The sequence below is a fragment of the Hibiscus syriacus genome, unplaced genomic scaffold, assembly GCF_006381635.1.
Source record: "Hibiscus syriacus cultivar Baekdansim isolate YM2019G1 unplaced genomic scaffold, ASM638163v2 tig00110462_pilon, whole genome shotgun sequence".
Taxonomy (NCBI): domain Eukaryota; kingdom Viridiplantae; phylum Streptophyta; class Magnoliopsida; order Malvales; family Malvaceae; genus Hibiscus; species Hibiscus syriacus.
In genome coordinates, this window is record NW_024062747.1 from 479,252 (window position 1) to 496,497 (window position 17,246).

A 17,246-nucleotide genomic window follows, 5' to 3' on the forward strand; every position below is an offset into this window, starting at 1 on the left:
AAGATTGCAGAGAAACTTCCAGATCGCCAACTATTGTAAAACAGTGCAAGTCCAACTCCAAGTACTGAGAGTAGTCATCAATGGCTTCCTCAAGTATATTTGTCTGCAATTTCTTGAAGGCAAGAGCACAGTTCGTTGGGGTTCGAAAACATGACCATATGATCCGAATCCAAAATCGACTTTACTTCATTGGGTGGATTGTTTTCGATCATCCACCTCTGGTATTCTTCTTTAATGGCATAATCTTTGCAGCACACGATGAAAACTCGATGAACCGATCCATATTTCTCCTTCGTGACTCCGACAGCCTCGATTGATTCTTCATCAAGGAAGATACCAACATGTCTGACCAAAGTTAGTGCAAGCGCTAAATCCTGCCCTTAATCCATAGCAAACAAAACAATGGAGACTTTAATATCTGGAAAAAATGTAAACGATGAAGGGTGTTGATTGAATTTGAGAACTCTTGCCTCACGCGGGGATAACTGATATAACTTGGTTGCCAAGAAATTAGGCCCGAAGAGTCCTGATGTTGGAGGCTTACCTCTTCCATTGGGGAACACATACTCTGTGTCCATGGTCTTGTCGGAATCCATGGTTTTATTGAACTGTCCGAGAAAAAAAACAACAGTTATCAAGAGCAGACGCATGATTTTATGCTAAGAGAACAACTAGTCTTAAAAACATGGTAAGAACTTCAGAAGAACATGTACCTGTTGAGAAAGAGTTAGATAAGGGAGACTTGGACTGGGCATGAAAGCAGTGGCAAATACTGCAACAGCAACTTTATCATGGAATCGTTCCATGGCAGCTGATATGCTATACCCACCCAGACTGTGACCCACTAGAATCACCCTCTCATCTGGTTGGAGAGACGCCATGAAGCTCATCAATGGTTCAAAGTAGTCGACAAACGAGTGAATCTCATGAACTTGCTTTCGATGAACACCGGAACCAGCCATGTCCAAAGCTGTAACCTTATGGCCCATTGATTTGAGCTGAGTTATGACTTTATACCAACACCAAGCTCCATGGCAGGCTCCATGAACTAGCACAAAATGACCCTCTTTCTTCTTCTCCATCTCTTCTGGTTCAGTCTCTTACACTGTGGAACAACTTTCAATGTCTTCTCTTTGGAATCCTTTTGCCAATTTATCTCAGAATGATGTGCGGCTTCGTCACTTTATTGTTTTTTTCAGTGTGTTCTAGTGGTTTTTGTTTCCCACTTTCTCAATAAAACTAAAAGTTACTACAAAACAAAAATGCCATGGCTAAAAGATGATTATTATAGTTCTATATAAGCCAAAAAAAAAGTAATTAAAAGCCATTTATCTTCATTGTTCCATTCCTAGGACTTGACGCTTCCCGACGGAATCGAAGAGAGCAACATATGGTAATGGTCGACTGTTAAACATCAAAATCAATGGTAAAGCTCGGAAAGGATAACATCATAACATCTCAAAGTTTGGCATTTTGCATGTGTTTGTGTTGAAAATACTATTTCTCCAAAATAGAAACATTAGTGATAGCTAATAAAGTAAATCATATGAAATAAAATAATCTTATTGTATTAAATAGTGCTTTTAAATTTATACATTCAAAAGGAAAAGAAAAATAAATTTAATCGATATTATTATTTTCTAGGAATAACAGTGAGAAGGTGGATAAAAAATCCATTTTTAGTGCATACAACAATAAATCAAACGTTAATATTTATAGAAAAGATCATAGGGATTAAACATTATAATAGATAATTAAAACGATAAGAATTGTTTTATACTTTTTACACGTGTTAATACGAACATAAGATGAACAACCAATGTTAGTATACGAATAAGTATTAACCCTAATTACACATTAAAAGAATATGTAGACTATATTTTTTCTGTTTTCTTCTTTTCATTTTTTTAAAATTATTTTTTGAAGGAATAATGCTGATTATTTTTAATTTTAATATTTAAGTATTACAAATTTTAAAGAATTGTATTAGTTTAGGAAACTGTATTAACTTTGATCATTTTATTTGTTCATGTATTTTTGAGACAGGGTTGAGGACCAATCCACGGCAAAGATTTGTTTTTGGTGATTCAAAATGTTGCAGTACTAAAGGAAGTCCTTCACACAGAAATGCACCTCCATAACGACCCTAAAAAAAGCGCGTCAACTCCACGCTTTCCTACTGACCATCTCCACTACGCCCCTCCATTCCCTTTCCCCGTACCTCCACAACAACATTGTTTCTATGTATTCTCGATGCAACTCCCTTTCGGAGGCCAAGAAAATATTTGACAAAACTCCCAATAGAAATGTAGTTTCATACAATGCGCTCATCTCAGCGTATTCTCGGGCACCAAACCATTCTAACTTAGCCTTTAGATTGGTTCCCCAGATGGGTTTTAAGTGTTTAAGTCCTAATGGTGCCACTTTCACGAGCCTGTTACAAGCTGCTTTATTGGTTGAGGATAGATTGATCGGTTCGTCACTACACGCTCTTCTAGTAAAGTTTGGTTTTTTATGTGACGTTTGTGTTCAAATTGCCTTGCTTGGGATGTACTCGAATTGTGGGGATTCGGAGTCTGCTAATGCAATTTTTGCTTGTATAGATGGTAGGGATGTTGTTGCATGGAATTCTACAATATTTGGAAACTTGAGGAATGGTAAGATAAAGGAAGGGCTGGCTTTCTTTTTTGATATGATTAAGTTTGGGGTTTCCCCAACTCCATTTACATATTCCACGGTGTTAAGTGCTTGTGGTAAGGTGGGGAATTATGACTGGGGGATAGCTATCCATGCCCGAATCGTTGTTTCAAATATTGTAGTTGATTTACCTTTGCAAAATGCCTTGCTTGACATGTATTTCAATTGTGGTGATACTGAAAAGGGTTGAAGGTTTTTAGTAGGATCGAAAACCTTGATTTAGTTTCTTGGAATCCAATGCTTGCGGGATTGGCAGAGCATGGAGATGACATAAGAGCCATGGAGCTATTTGTTAAGTTGAAGGGAATTCCTTTTCTTAAGCCCGATGAATACACTTTTGCTTCTGTCATTTCTGCAACTAGTGCACTTCTAGCATCTGATTATGGGAAGCCCCTGCATGGCCAAGTCACAAAATCAGGAATGGAAAGTAGTGTTTTCGTAGGAACCACTCTTGTGTCCATGTATTTCAAAAATAGTGACAGCGAATCTGCTGAGGCAGCTTTTAGTATGATCTTGAAGAAAGATGTGGTTCTTTGGACTGAAATGATTATGGGTTACTCTAGAATGGCTGATGGGGTGAGTGGAATTTGATTGTTGCTTCAAATGAGTCAAATGGGGTTTAAGATTGATAGCTTTGTTCTCATTGGTGCATTAAGTGCTTGTGCTGACCTTGCAATGCTGAAACAAGGTGAGATGATTCATTCTCAGGCTATAAAATCGGGATGTAAAGTTGAAATGTCTGTTTGTGGTAGTCTGATTAATATGTATGCCAAAAATGGAAACCTTCAAGCTGCTACATCCATATTTTCCTTGCTTTCTTACCCTGATTTGAAGTCTTGGAATGCAATTCTTGGGGCATATAGCCTCCATGGAATGGCAGAAGATGCAATGAAGCTATTTGACGATATCCTAAAACATGAACTAAAGCCAGATCAAGTAACATTTTTGTCTCTCCTATCTGCTTGTAACCACAGTGGCTTGGTTAAGAGAGGAAAGTTCTTTTGGGCTTATATGAAGGAAAATGGTTGCACCGCAGGACCCAAGCACTATTCTTGCATGGTGAGTTTGCTTTGTCGGGCCGAGTTATTAGATGACGCAGAGAAGATGATCAAAGATTCACCATACAGTGAAGAACGTTTGGAACTCTGGAGAACTTTGCTAAGCTCTGGTCTCACTTTCAGAAACTTGGAGAAAGGAGTTCATGCAGGCGGATCAAATTCTAATGGTTGACCCAAGAGATAGTGCAACAAATATCTTGCTTTCTAATCTTTATGCTGCAACAGAGAGATGGCGAGATGTAGCAGAAATGAGGAGGAAGATCAGACACTTGACGTTGGAAAAGGATGCTGGGCTAAGCTGGATCGAAGACAAAAACAATATCCATGTGTTCGCATCAGGAGATCAATTGCATCCGCATGTTTATGATGCGGAAACTGAACTGCATAGGTTACGAGGGAACATGACAAGATTTCAAGTTTTTAGTTTCAATTAATTTTATTTACCCCAGGTATTTATATCTTCACACAGGAATAATAGTTTTCAAATCTTATTTCTCAAAGAAAGAAGAAAAAGATATCCTACAATGTGTCCTACAATGTTACAGTAATAAGGATCCTGTAGCACTTTAATCAATGCTGAAATAACTACAAAAGAGATTAGGATGTATCATAAAGCTAACATCTTGGTTTTTTTTCTTCTGGATATCACAAAGAAGCCAACATGATCCTTCCACTCCAGATGAAATAACACTGCCCTTTAAAGGAATATCATGAGTAAAGAAACTGTCAAAATGAACTGTGGGTCCGCTTATGTGCAAAGGATCATTGCAGTCAACAGAAAGAAGTTTCGGGACATATTCAAGCCACGATGACTAACGTCGGGTAGTCCGGGATTTTGGCCTCGATGATTTCTGCAAGAACACACATCGATGAGGTTAATTAAGAGAAATATAACTGATCCATGTGACAATGCTGACTGATGCAGACTCGGACTTTTAGTATTCTTTGAACCCATGCCTGTTCTTTATGAAAATTATGAAAAATAGAAGAAAAAAATTGAAAGCCAAGAGAACACTCTACTCACAGATGCAGCCCCGAAGCTAGGACCAGATCCTGTTGGAGCACCTGGGAAGTAAAAACTCAGTCAGGCAACACACGATAATTAGATCAAAATCTATCAACCTACATCAAAACACAGTGGCTACTTAAAACAAAACATGGTCTTCAAATGACATTACTTGAAAATAGAAAGAAGTGATTGAAGAAAACATAATAGCATAAGAAGGTACCAGAAGCAAATGGTATTGAAAAAGAACCTCCAGCAGATGCAATGGTACTAGAAAAAAGAGAGGGAGTGGATGCAGATGCAAAGAGAGATCGTGATGAGGAACTGAAAAGGGATGTTTGAATTGAAGCTCCTGTGGTTGGAGTTGCAAACAGCGAAGATGACATGGAAGAAGCAGGAGTGGAAGACGTCTGTGGAGCAGAGGCTGCTGCAGGAGTTGTTGCTGAGCCAGCAAGCAACCCAGCAACCTGAGTTGATGGTTGTGAATTGGTAGGTAAATGCAAGATTAGATGTAGCCTCTTAGCAGCAGCTTCTTGCTTGGCAGTTTCTCTCCGATCAGCTTCAAGAAAAGGATCATTAACATCTCCTCTGCCACGGTGATCAGCAAGATATGTTGTTTTCATTGATTGAATGTATTGATGGATGCTCTCTACCTACAAAACAGTCGTAGGACAAGTCAATTCTTTTTTCTTCTGTGTTCTGTTTTGGGTGGGGGTGGATAGGCGTTAAGAGTGCAAATCAAAAGTGAAAATTCAAAATCATATCTTGATTGTATGCTATGACTACGTTAAACATAAAGCATGGACTATATAAGAATACATAAAAAAATCCTTGTCTCAACTCATTTTCAAAAAAATAATTTTCAAACAAGAAGATATATATCTGCTCCTTAGCATATGACTGTGTATTGTCAATCAAACAAAACATATATACAACTGCACGCATCTTCCTCACCTTGGCAGCCACTTGAACAAAAAAGTCATGCACATTGGACATGACTTTTGGAAGAGATTGCAATAACGAAGATGCTTGATTGATAGAGTTTCTTTCAGAATTCAAAAGGAGAAGCTGTTCCAACTCTTCAATCCACTGGCGGCACTCACACAAATACTTCTCAAATCTAGCAATGGTATACTGTAGAAGTGGAGACGGCTTCTTGGGAAGCCCATGGTAAAAATCAAAAACTGGTACCATGGTTGCAGCAGTTGGTTGAGCACTGGAACCTGGTGCCATTGTTGCTCCTGGAGCCTGGGATGGTGCTGTGGCATTTGAAGCGCCTCCGGTGTTTGAGTGAAGGAACCGTGGCCGATGCATCATGAAAGAACGAACAGCAATCTCTATGTTCCTTAGCATATCTTTCGCAGTAGCCATCAATTCTTGCAGCAAATCTTTCTGCCTCTCCATGGCAATGACAATTCCTCCAAGTTCCTGCCGTGCCAATTTATACACTAATGCTACGCACCACAATATGAAAAGGACAAGCAAAATATTTCAAAACTGATGGCTTGTTATACATATCATTCAAACAGGAAATACTTCATAGTTCATACTTTTGAGGGGGAAATCCACCGACTGATCCAAACCTGTAACTTCAGAGATATTTTCTTCTTGAGCTCAGAAAGCTGGCATGGAGGTAATAACTAACCTAGATCAATGGGTTTGGAAACAACTGTAATGTAGAACACTGTCACTTAACGAGGATGGAAGAAATCATTCCGACAGTTTTACAATTTGTTTCTGATATTCACAATAGTAACAAATTGATGAACCCCTCATAGTTTCATGACATGGATCAGATTCAACCGTCATCCCGCACATGGAGCATAAGCCACTCCTCAACAAAAAGAGACAAAATAATACATCTAAAGTAAAATTAGATTCGAACTTTGAGCTAATCTAAATATTCACGAGAGAAACTATTTTGATAGCTCAACACTTTTAATTACTTGGATCACAATAAGGGCGTCATAAATAGTTTTGTATTGAATAACAAAGCATTCTTGATAATTCACCAAATTAGAATATATGGTAGGCGAACAAGCACAAGAAAAATGAACTACATAATTAATGTACATCTCCTCCATCAATGCAATGTCTAAAAAAGCGGGAAAAGTTTGAGAGAGAGAAAAAAAAGCAGGAACAACTGCACATTGGTATGCAAGTAAAGCAAAGGTTCAACCTGAACAATGTGGCTAGCATCAAGCTCGAAGCCTTCATTGGACACCGAAGAATTGTAAAGGCGACTACACTGATCTAACCTTTGGCTTTCATCTCTATACTCCAATATCCTTTCCCTACATTCCAAGAAGATAACCACACTACTTACTACGAGGGCGTCATATAAGAATAATTGGTACCAATGTCCAAGCTCAGCAAGTGAAACTTATATCCCACACTTTTCCAGGTGAACACAATTAAAAAATATCAAAATGCATGAAAAATATCATTTTTTTAAGAATCCAAAACAAAATCCATTAAAAAGAATTGAAAATATACTCGATTTGAAGCAGGAACTTTTGAGAATCAGGATGCAGATCAGCCCATTTAGTGCTGTAAGTAGCTGGAGTCTTGTCATTAGTAAAAAGAAAAAGGGGTTGTTGCTGTGGTTGTTGCTGCTGCTGCTGCTGTTGGTGTTGGTGAAACTGTAACTGTGGTTGCTGCTGTAATTGTTGCTGTTGGTGTTGAAAAAATGGGCTGCTGCTTTGCTGGAAAGGTGATTGCTGCTGTTGGGGTTGAAATGATTGAGGTTGCTGGGGAAGTGGAGTTGCAAAAAGGGATGACATTTTTGTTGTTCCCTGGAAGCAAAAATTAGGGTTCTAATAGTCGAGAAATTTGTATGAGAATTGAGGAAGAAAAACCCTTACTTTTAAACCTGTAAGAAGAAGACCCTGCTTTCTTCTGCAAAAACACGAAGAAGACCCGACTTGAAGTAACGTCTGTTTTTCAGTTTTGTTGGGCTGAAATTAAAAGTTCATAGGCCCATTAACGGTCAACCATAAGTCCATAACTCATGCATATTTTTTAAATTAAAAAATTTAAACGGTAATTTTTAGATTTATTTAATCAAATTTTATTATTAATCATTATATTAAGTTTAATCTGTATATTTAATTTTTATAATCTTTAATTCTATTATATATTTGATTTTTATATTTTTAATTGATCATTTTTTAATCTTGTAGTTTAATTATATTGCTTTTATTCCATTTAAACTATTACTGAATTTTTAAAATATGTAAACTAAAAAGAATAAAATTAAGTAAATAAGAGTATATAAATTAAATCCGTAACTCACATAATGCATGCTTAATGATAAAAATTGACTACCAAATAATCCTTCTCTTCATGCACTTAAAAGAAGAAAAATTTTAATATGGTTATTGGAAATTTTCACCTTTTATTGGCCTTTGAATAGATTAAAAGATTTGGATTTTGACGTCTATGGGATCTAGGTTGATTACAGGTTAGATGTATATAAGAAAGAAGAAGATGGAGTTTGTAAAGGAAGTGGAAAGATCATTAGCCAATAAATTATTGGGTGAAGTCGTAAGCAATCCTTTGGTTAAAAGGATTGAAGATGGCTTCAAGATTCTGCGCTCAATCGATGGAAGGCATGAACAAAATGGAGCGGAGATTGTAAAAGATTTGTTGACACCCCACCTTCAATGGCTGATGTCAGGCCAACGGTGATTTCCACCTCACCCTACCACTTTTCCAAGTCTTTTTCTTCTTTCCCACCGACAAAATTGCCGGGATTTTCTGAATCCTGGAAAAGGGTGTTCCAATACGTTATTTTCACATGAAAACTGCATCCCTGCACCATTATAAAAGTTCCGGCATCCCTTGCTAGGAGCAATACTAAGAAAACAGCATAGGTGGTTGATTTGTTTTTATTTTTTTTGGGCATGGGTTTATGTTATATTCCATCTCTTGCACACTGGACTAGCTAGCTTTTTTATTCTGGCTTCAGCTTTCGGGTTGGTGTGCAGGGGGTGGAATACATCATTGAAATCATGACATTTGTGTTACTGTCAGCTTATAACAAGCGTTTCCAGCAGTCATCGGAACTAACTCGGCGATCCATGTATCCTTATTGTTTTTGTGTTCTTTTCTCGTATTACATGCATGCTTTATAGGATGTTTGGTTTCAATTTCATTTCTTTTCCCTTTCCATTCATCTTTTTGAGATATTTTACATCTGTTTTGTTAAAACCAGTAGGGTGCATTGTTGTTGAACTTTACATTCAAAGAGGAAATTTTAGTTGATAAAAGAGAGGAAAGGGTAAAACTTTAACTTGACTAAAATGTAAATGCGAATTCTTAAAAGCGGGTCACTACGGTAATCTGCAACTCGCAGCAGGAGCTGGAATTGGAGGAAGAAGAACATGACTATCAGACTATGGAAATTCGATGTGTGGTTAATGAAAGATTAATTAATTAACACAGATTATTTAAGAAAGAGAATGATCATTATAATATTATACGGGAAGTGTCTATAACTAATGTAGATTAAGGGTCCATTTTTTAAAGGACTTTTGAGGTTAAAACTTAAAAGTGATTTTGAACCTAGAAGCAACGTCGAATAAATAACTTTTTAGGCCAAAAATACTTTTCAATTTGGTTTCAGTACTTAAAATGTTATAATTGGCTTAAGACTGGATTCAATATCCTTCCATGGTCTGGTCCATTGACGTAAGATTGGATTTAATTTCCTTACCTTACCTGGGATCATGTAACTGAGTGTTGAGGAATAATCTATACTCGTTGAATTCTACAAGTCTACGTCTATCTTGACCATTAATCGATCCTTGGGAGCCATCCATGCATGCGTTTTGTATCATGGAAAGCCAAAAATATAAAGTAAGATATATTAGATAGGAAATTATCAAAACATATACGCGTTCTAACACAATCGCTACTCGTAACTTGGGTTATTGTATTTTGGTTAGGCATCGAGTCCATCGAGTGGCATTGAATTACAAGGAGTTACTCAAGAATCTAGAACATTAACTTCATGCCCACAAAGCTTGAAAGTTGGAAACGTTAATGGGGTCCATCGAGATTAAAATTTGCAGTTTGGGGGCTTGCATTTACAGCACGAGTTTTAGATTTCGTACTCAACCGCCATAAAATTAAATTATTGCAGCTATCTGTGTGCCACTGTCTAGATATCGGTCTCAACCCTTTTCTTTCTTTCTTATTGTGGCCAATTTGAAACTATTGGATAAGGTTTACTGGCATTCCTTGTGGTTTAAACAAAATGAATGAAGATAAATCGGAAGTCATTTAGCCATCAACATCTTAAAATGCACTGCTATCTAAATATTTGAGCATATCAACAACCAAGAGCTACACACTCATCATTTTGATTTGAGCCATGTCTCCACCAATATCGTAGACGAAACAAACCAAATCACATGGCATTGAGTCATCTAAAGAACAAAAAACAAAAGCCATAGTCCTATATCTACTTTAATGTTGCTAATGTTTTACTCTCACCACTCACTAATTCCACTTATACTAGAAAAAAGGAACAAGATTCACTTGAGCCCATTTCCTGGCGTTGAAATAGCAAGATCAGGCCAAGAAAAGCAATCCCCACCGCCAACGAACCCACTCTCTCCACCTTCATACTGCCATGTGGTCCCCATTCCCGTGCCAGCAGCAGCCCCGCCACCGACAACGGCGGCTACATCTCCCATTCCTGACAAGCCCCACATCCCTCTTCCAAGCCCAAACCCAACATCATCCAGTGCCGGAGCAATACCAAATCCAAACCCACCAAGAGCCAGAAAACCAGGCCCTGGAGTATTCAACAACGAAGTAAAACTCCCATCACCACCACTACCGTTGCACTTGGATTCTCCACCAATACCAAAACTTCCTTGATTACCCGAGATCGGCAACAAAACTGGCGTAGCAGGTAGCGGGAAGTTATTATGACTAGCGGTGGCGGCGGGGACGTGGGAGGCAGCTGTGCGTGAACGCTTAGCGTTTTTCCTGGTGCCACCGCCAACAGGGATGTCCCGGAGAGTACCACCATGAGTCCAGTAACGACGACAGGACTTGCAGAAATGACGAGGCTGAGAAAAGTTATAGTTGTTGTAGTAGCAAAACTTAGTATTAGTAGAGTCACAACGTGGGCACGGTAGCTGTTCCTGTTCTGGAGGTGGCGCTCCCGGGTTAACCGCCTTGCTTAAACGCCTATTCTGATCTCCGGAATCCGCTGGCATTTTCAGACCAAAACAAAAGCAGCCTCAAAGTATAGTATATATGTCTTAGATTATGTTGTGTTGTTGTGGGTTATATACGAAGAGGGGATTTCATGGGAGAGAGTGAAAGAATCTGTGGGACAGTGAAAACATGTTCCGAAGGTTATATGGGACACAAGAGAGAGAAGGGAGCATAGCTTTACAGTGTTGTGTTTGGACTAGCTAGACAGTGAGGGGTCTGATTAGGGTCGGCTGGATCGACTAGGAATGCGTCTTTGTGTTTGTTTAACTGGTTTTTAACCTGTTCCTTTTACTTTTTGGATTTTTGTTTAGCATTTTTGGCATTTGCAAAATGATAATCATCGGATGGATAAGCAGAGTCTGTAATGATGTTCCGCTTGGGGAAGTGATCAGTAAAGGATGATGAGAATGGCGTTCAAAGTATGCCAACCTTCTGATCAAAATAGTCTAATACATTAATGATAGTGTATTTAAAAATTAATTTGATTTATGGATGTATTATTTGAATTGTATGTGTGAAAGCATGAGATGGATAGGACTGTAATTTGAGGCGACGACAACATTTTCTCCCCAATGGTAGAAAAAAATAGGGGTTTGAGGGGACATTCCAGCAGAGATGAAAACTACTCCTCACAACTAGATCAATATTCAATCATGTATTTCTTCTCAACTGCGAATGTATATTCTTGAAGAATCTAAAAAGAAAACGATATTCGGTAATGTGTTTACGTCCGTGGTGTCTAGGCGGTGTTAGAAGTTTTATTCAATGTCTCATAGGTTTATGTTACATCTCTATTTATAATAAAAAATTTGGTACATAATTACATCCTCTGACCTCTTTACTGGTATATTTATGAGTCATACCTATCGTATATCCATTTCCAAATTTGCTTTGGGTAAAAACTTTTTTCTCGAGATTATGCTTTTATTCCTCCAATTTTTAAATAAATACCTGAACTTAAGACTACAAACAAGATGAGTTAATTAATGTTTAGAATGATCATAAAAAAATAAGAAGTTATAAACAAAATTAGGAAAAAAAACCCCTAATTTTAATAAGGATGTGAAATAAATTAAAAACTTTATTTGTATTTTTTAAAATTTAATAGTACAATTATGGGACCAGTTTGGGAATACTTTTAGCCAGATAAAAGTGATTTTTCACCCAAAAACAATGTTAAACATCTAAAAAATAATTTAAAATTATGGTTGAAGAAGTGTTTTTGAGCCAAACCTCAAAAGTTAAATTTTATAGTTTTTGCTGTGAAAATTCAATTTTGGGGTAAAAATATATTTTTATCCTGAATTATTTTATTTTAGTTAGTTTTAAAAATAATACACATACATGTGTAATTATTTATTACTTCTTTTTATTAATGCTTAAATTATTTAATTTTAAATATTTTCGTTGAATAAAAAATAATATATTTTTTATAATATTTACTTCGATTATACAATTATTTTATTTTAAATTTATTTCAAATTTATTATGAGTAAGTGTAAATATAATTCAAATACTATATTTTTAATTTAAAATACAATATTTAAAATGGATATTTTATTTTTTTCAAAATTATTTTTTAACAATAATCTCAAATAATTAATTTTCAATTTTTAAAAACATTTAAAAAAATTACATCATTTTTCAAAAATAATACCAAATTTAATAAATAAATAAGTAAAAGGCACTGGTTTTGCTGAAAATAATATTTGGGTACAATAAGTGATCATAGAATCCCACTAATACAAGCAGAAAATTAACAAAACAATAAGTTATGAATAAACAGAGAGCAACAAAACGAAGAAAACGACAAGCAAACACACTAAACGACAAAGTATGATCTCTAGATTCTATAAATCAATGCCTAAAGTCACCTTTTAATTAAAATAATAGTAATAAAAATAGAGGCCGAAGCCTTAAATTATACATCATTAGAAGCTTGAGGACTAATCAAAAAGTATTTGAAATATGTTTATTCATTTAAAAAAAAAATATTTCTTCTGAATCATGTCATTTAACATTTTAATATTATAATTATATCTATTTATTTAATTTTAAAAATATTTATATACAATTTTGTTTATTTAAATTAGATTCATTTACACCTCTACAAAAGAGGATCTAAGCCCCAATTAGGAAAAGCACAAAAACAAAATGTGAACCCTATATTTTTTTAGACATATAAATGAATCAAGCCAATATAAACAAGAGAGTATGTTCACATTGGTTCGTTTAGCTTCAACCCAAACAAATGAATAATTAATGAATAAAAAAAATTGTTCATTTTATTTCGTTAAGGAATGTAGCTTGTTCGTTTTATTTCGTTAAAATGATAAACGAATACAACTAACATAAACGAGCGAACATAAAATATAAATTTCTTTCAAATAAAGCAAAAAATATTAAAATATATAAATGAACGAATATAAATATAAAATTAATTAAACAAACAAACAAAACAAAAAGAAACAGATTAACGAACATAAACGAATGAGCATAAACGAATATATTAGCAAACATTTATGAACGTAAATGAATGAATGAATTATTTATTCATGTTTATTCATTTAACTAAACGAAAAAAATATATTCATATTTATCTATTTAATAAATAAACGAAAAAAAAATCATAGAATAATTTACAAATAAATCGTTGAACGTTCGGTCTATTATTCTATTTATTTTAAAATGAATTTTGATATATTAAAAAAATTAAAAAAAAGAGTGAAGTGATAGGAGGTATGGCGTGAAAGAAAGAGGGGTGGACAGAAAAACAGAATAATGGGCGTCGGGCAGCGTGGGCTGTAATTATTGACTCTCCCCTCTGATTTCGGAAGCATCAGATTCCTCCATCGTACCCTTCTCCCTCTCACCGCATTTCTCGCTTCACATCTCCACCGTTGATCTCTTTCTCTCCCCCACCAATCAAAGCCCGCTGCCATTTCATGAACACAGCTTTTGAACACGTCATTTTTCCAATATATTTCCTCATTAGTTTTTAATAAATTAAAGTAAATTTTTTATTTAATATTTTATTTTGTATATCAATTATTTAATTATTTTTAGTAAAATGTCATTAATATTATATTTTAATTCTAATTTAAACACCATTCATTAAAAAATTAAATGATAATAATAATATAATATATTAATATTTTTAATCCTTAAGACTTATATTTTTTTATTGTAGTCATCATCTTAAATAATTGGATCAGACTTCTTTTACATACATTCTCATATTTTAGATGATTGCCATCATTTATTGAGATAAAAACTTTCACATTTTTTAGTAGTACTGAATTATTATAAGGTCGTATATATTTTAAAAAAATCAATTATTAATGAGATACATATCTTACATACGTAATTATTTAAATACAACTTTATATTATGATGAGATTTGAATACATTTGTCAAGTCTTATCATTCCACTTAATCCTGGTTAACTAATTTTTATTTACCATATGACATCTCGAAAAGATAAATTAAAATTATAAAAATCTAATTTAAAATAATCATTTTACTCAACAACTCTTTATATCGTTTTAACAAGATGAATTGATACTGTTTATTTATTTGAGTTCCTTTATTAATAATGATATAACTCTAACTAATTATCCTAATAACAAATGAATTGATGTTTCTGAAAATTATAATACACCATCTAATAAACTTGTGCAGTTTTAAGTCTAAGCTTCAACTAAGCTTGACCCATTGTGATTTACTTTAATGCTTAATAATAATAAACTATTAAAAATTGATATTAATAATTATATATTATCATAATTAAATAAAACATTTATTTTTATTTTTTTAACAATTGATATAATATTAAAGTTATTTTGATCTTTCCTCATCTATAAATTAAAAGATATTAAACATTTAAATATATTTAATCTCATGTTTTTTTATACCAACGCTAGTTGATTCAAGTGATAATCATTTTGATATCGCTTAAGTAAATCATAAATTTGAGTCATTGAGTATGTTAAAAATTATTGCTGGGAGACTCGCCCACTAAAATTAACTGTAAAACCCAAATCGATTTAGATTAAGTAGACTGAAATCTTGAGTATCGAGAAAACAACAAAAAAAAATCTCATATCTTTTTATACACTATATCAACACCGATTAAACTAAATTTAATCCATAAATATATATATATATATATATATATATATATTATTTTTATTTATTTATTTATTTGAATAAATTGAATTAAAGTAACTTAAATTTAAAATCTATTATCTAAAACCTCGTCTCAGAGAAAAACTACAATCAAACCATGGTTTTCAGAATCAGACCGGTTAGCGAACCGGTCATGCTACCGGTTCACTAGTTCAACCGGTCGAATCGGTCCGATCGGTCGGAAGAACCAGACAACGTCATAATTATTTAAAAAATTAAATAAAAATACTAAAAATATTTAATAAAAAATAATTTTTTATATCACAAGTCATATTCAAAGCAAGTCATAACATATATAAGTTAAAAACCATAAAATCAAGTGAAACAAAATGATTCAAATTAACTACAACATAATATTTAAGGTAAAACATATTAAATAATAAATATAATTATATAACTATAATTAAAAAATAAATTTGGGGTTAAAAAATCATAACAAAATTATATAACTATAATTATATAACTATTCTTTCACTTCAATCAAGCTCGAATTTTAGGCTTCAATCGAGCTTCTAATTTTTGTTTAGTTCAAATATTTTTTTAGTTCAAATTTCAATATTATATTTCGAGTTTGAGTTTAACTTGATAATTTTTAGCTTGTGAGCTTGAGTTGAATTGAGCTTACTTTTAAAGTTTTTAAGTTCAAGTCGAGCTCAGCAATACTCGAGTTCGACTTGGCTCGTTTAACAAATGACGTTGTTTGGTTTAATTTTTTTAAAAAAAAAATCCCGGTTTTTTTTTGTTTTCAGCCGGTCCGGTTCGAACGATTCAGCGGTTCTGGCCGGTTCACTAATAACGGTTCAACCGGTTTAGATTGAACCGGACTAAACAACGATTCCCGATTAAACCGATTGAACCGACTGATCCGATCCGATTTTCAAAACAGATATTCAAACTAATAACCCATAATCTCTTACTTATCTCTAATCATTTGTTCCTTTCGGATCAAAATAAGTTAAAATATCTGACACATACCTAACCGACTGATCCCACCTTGTGCGAGACAACTACAAATTTTGAAACTCCTATGCATCATAAACTTGAAGTATGGAAATATGGGTAAAATATAAATGTTAAAAGACAAATACCATCTAACATATTAAGTAAGAACTAGATTTTCTCAATTTTTTAATTAATAATTTATATTTAATTTATTGATCGACTAATTCAAATTGAATTTTATAAAGACTCGTTAGGAGGCAGACATCTCAATTTAATTTGTTTCATTTACAAATATCCAAATTCAAACATCTAACATTGTTAAAAAAATTCAGTATCTCATCTCACTAAATCAATTTATTATTGATATATTTTATACAAAACATATTCAATAAACAAAAATAATATAATAAAACAAATACAAATACATTTCACGTTTTTTTAAAATAATTTAAAATGGAGAAGAATCCAAAACAAGTCTGCGTTTGAACAGTGCACATAAGCATATAAACCAAAGTAATTAGGTAAATGGTAGGGGGGAAGAAGGCACAGTGAGAGCAGTCAGTGATGGACCGGCGCTGTCGGGTGAAAGTGGGGTTGCGGGGGCGAGTCGGGGTAGCACGCGAAGGGCGGAGTAGCCATCTAAGTGTCTCCACCAGCACTGTATGATGTGTCATTATCAAGTAGTAGCAAAACCTCAGGCACAGGCAATCACCAATCTTCCAGTTGTGCTCATTCGGTCGCCCACGTTAACTGACATTTGCTTTCATTTCTTTCTTCACTTTCCCCCCCCCCCTTTGTTTCAACCATAATGAGAAAAACGATTATTTATGAATTAAATCATCGATATTTAAGGACAGCTCACAATTGTATTGATTTTCAACATTTATGACAGATGACAATCATCAATCAAATTAAAGTCTTAAGAAGGTAGGTGGTCTACTGTTTCTCTGCACACGGGTTGCCCTGATGATTTTTTAACAGTTTTTTTATTAGTCCATTACGCTCGTAATCGAGAAAAACAAAATAAAATCTGAATAATTTTTTAATAAACTATTACAGAAATAACAATAAATTTGACGCAGACTGTGATTTGGAAAAAGAAAATAGTAACAATAATAAGC

At 34.2% G+C, this 17,246-nt stretch overlaps 3 protein-coding genes and 1 pseudogene across 3 annotated transcripts; 1 reads left to right on the plus strand and 3 right to left on the minus strand.

The window, feature by feature from the left end:
- Nucleotides 1-48: 48 nt before the first annotated feature.
- LOC120127180 (methylesterase 10-like) lies at nucleotides 49-1,096 on the minus strand. The gene is made up of 3 exons (XM_039145165.1): nucleotides 714-1,096; nucleotides 476-608; nucleotides 49-379 (listed from the first exon to the last, which is right to left on the minus strand). The coding sequence occupies exons 1-3, from the start codon at nucleotides 1,080-1,082 to the stop codon at nucleotides 90-92; spliced, it is 792 nt and encodes a 263-aa protein (XP_039001096.1). The 5' UTR covers nucleotides 1,083-1,096; the 3' UTR covers nucleotides 49-89.
- A 26-nt stretch (nucleotides 1,097-1,122) lies between these two features.
- Nucleotides 1,123-4,189, plus strand: LOC120126791 (annotated as a pseudogene).
- A 101-nt stretch (nucleotides 4,190-4,290) lies between these two features.
- LOC120126935 (nuclear pore complex protein NUP58-like) lies at nucleotides 4,291-7,646 on the minus strand. Its single transcript, XM_039144970.1, has 7 exons — nucleotides 7,626-7,646; nucleotides 7,258-7,556; nucleotides 6,941-7,055; nucleotides 5,716-6,189; nucleotides 4,985-5,414; nucleotides 4,780-4,820; nucleotides 4,291-4,606 (listed from the first exon to the last, which is right to left on the minus strand). The coding sequence occupies exons 2-7, from the start codon at nucleotides 7,542-7,544 to the stop codon at nucleotides 4,568-4,570; spliced, it is 1,386 nt and encodes a 461-aa protein (XP_039000901.1). The 5' UTR covers nucleotides 7,545-7,556; nucleotides 7,626-7,646; the 3' UTR covers nucleotides 4,291-4,567.
- Nucleotides 7,647-10,148: 2,502 nt separating this feature from the next.
- Nucleotides 10,149-11,271, minus strand: LOC120126973 (dof zinc finger protein DOF3.4-like). Its single transcript, XM_039144996.1, has one exon. It carries the CDS (start codon nucleotides 10,992-10,994, stop codon nucleotides 10,302-10,304), a length of 693 nt encoding a protein of 230 aa, XP_039000927.1. The 5' UTR covers nucleotides 10,995-11,271; the 3' UTR covers nucleotides 10,149-10,301.
- Between the last annotated feature and the right edge of the window lie 5,975 nt (nucleotides 11,272-17,246).

Bases quoted from the DNA above. Each gene is read 5' to 3' on its own strand.
- LOC120126935 (XM_039144970.1), bottom strand. From the start codon at position 7,544: ATGTCATCCCTTTTTGCAACTCCACTTCCCCAGCAACCTCAATCATTT. The intron at 6,190-6,940 runs GTTGAACCTTTG...TTGGCACGGCAG, and splicing joins ATGCTAGCCACATTGTTCAG to GAACTTGGAGGAATTGTCAT. The intron at 4,821-4,984 runs GTACCTTCTTAT...TTTACTTCCCAG, and splicing joins TTCAATACCATTTGCTTCTG to GTGCTCCAACAGGATCTGGT.
- LOC120127180 (XM_039145165.1), bottom strand. From the start codon at position 1,082: ATGGAGAAGAAGAAAGAGGGTCATTTTGTGCTAGTTCATGGAGCCTGC. The intron at 609-713 runs GTACATGTTCTT...TTTCTCGGACAG, and splicing joins ATCTAACTCTTTCTCAACAG to TTCAATAAAACCATGGATTC. The intron at 380-475 runs GTGAGGCAAGAG...CTATGGATTAAG, and splicing joins GTTATATCAGTTATCCCCGC to GGCAGGATTTAGCGCTTGCA.
- LOC120126973 (XM_039144996.1), bottom strand. From the start codon at position 10,994: ATGCCAGCGGATTCCGGAGATCAGAATAGGCGTTTAAGCAAGGCGGTT.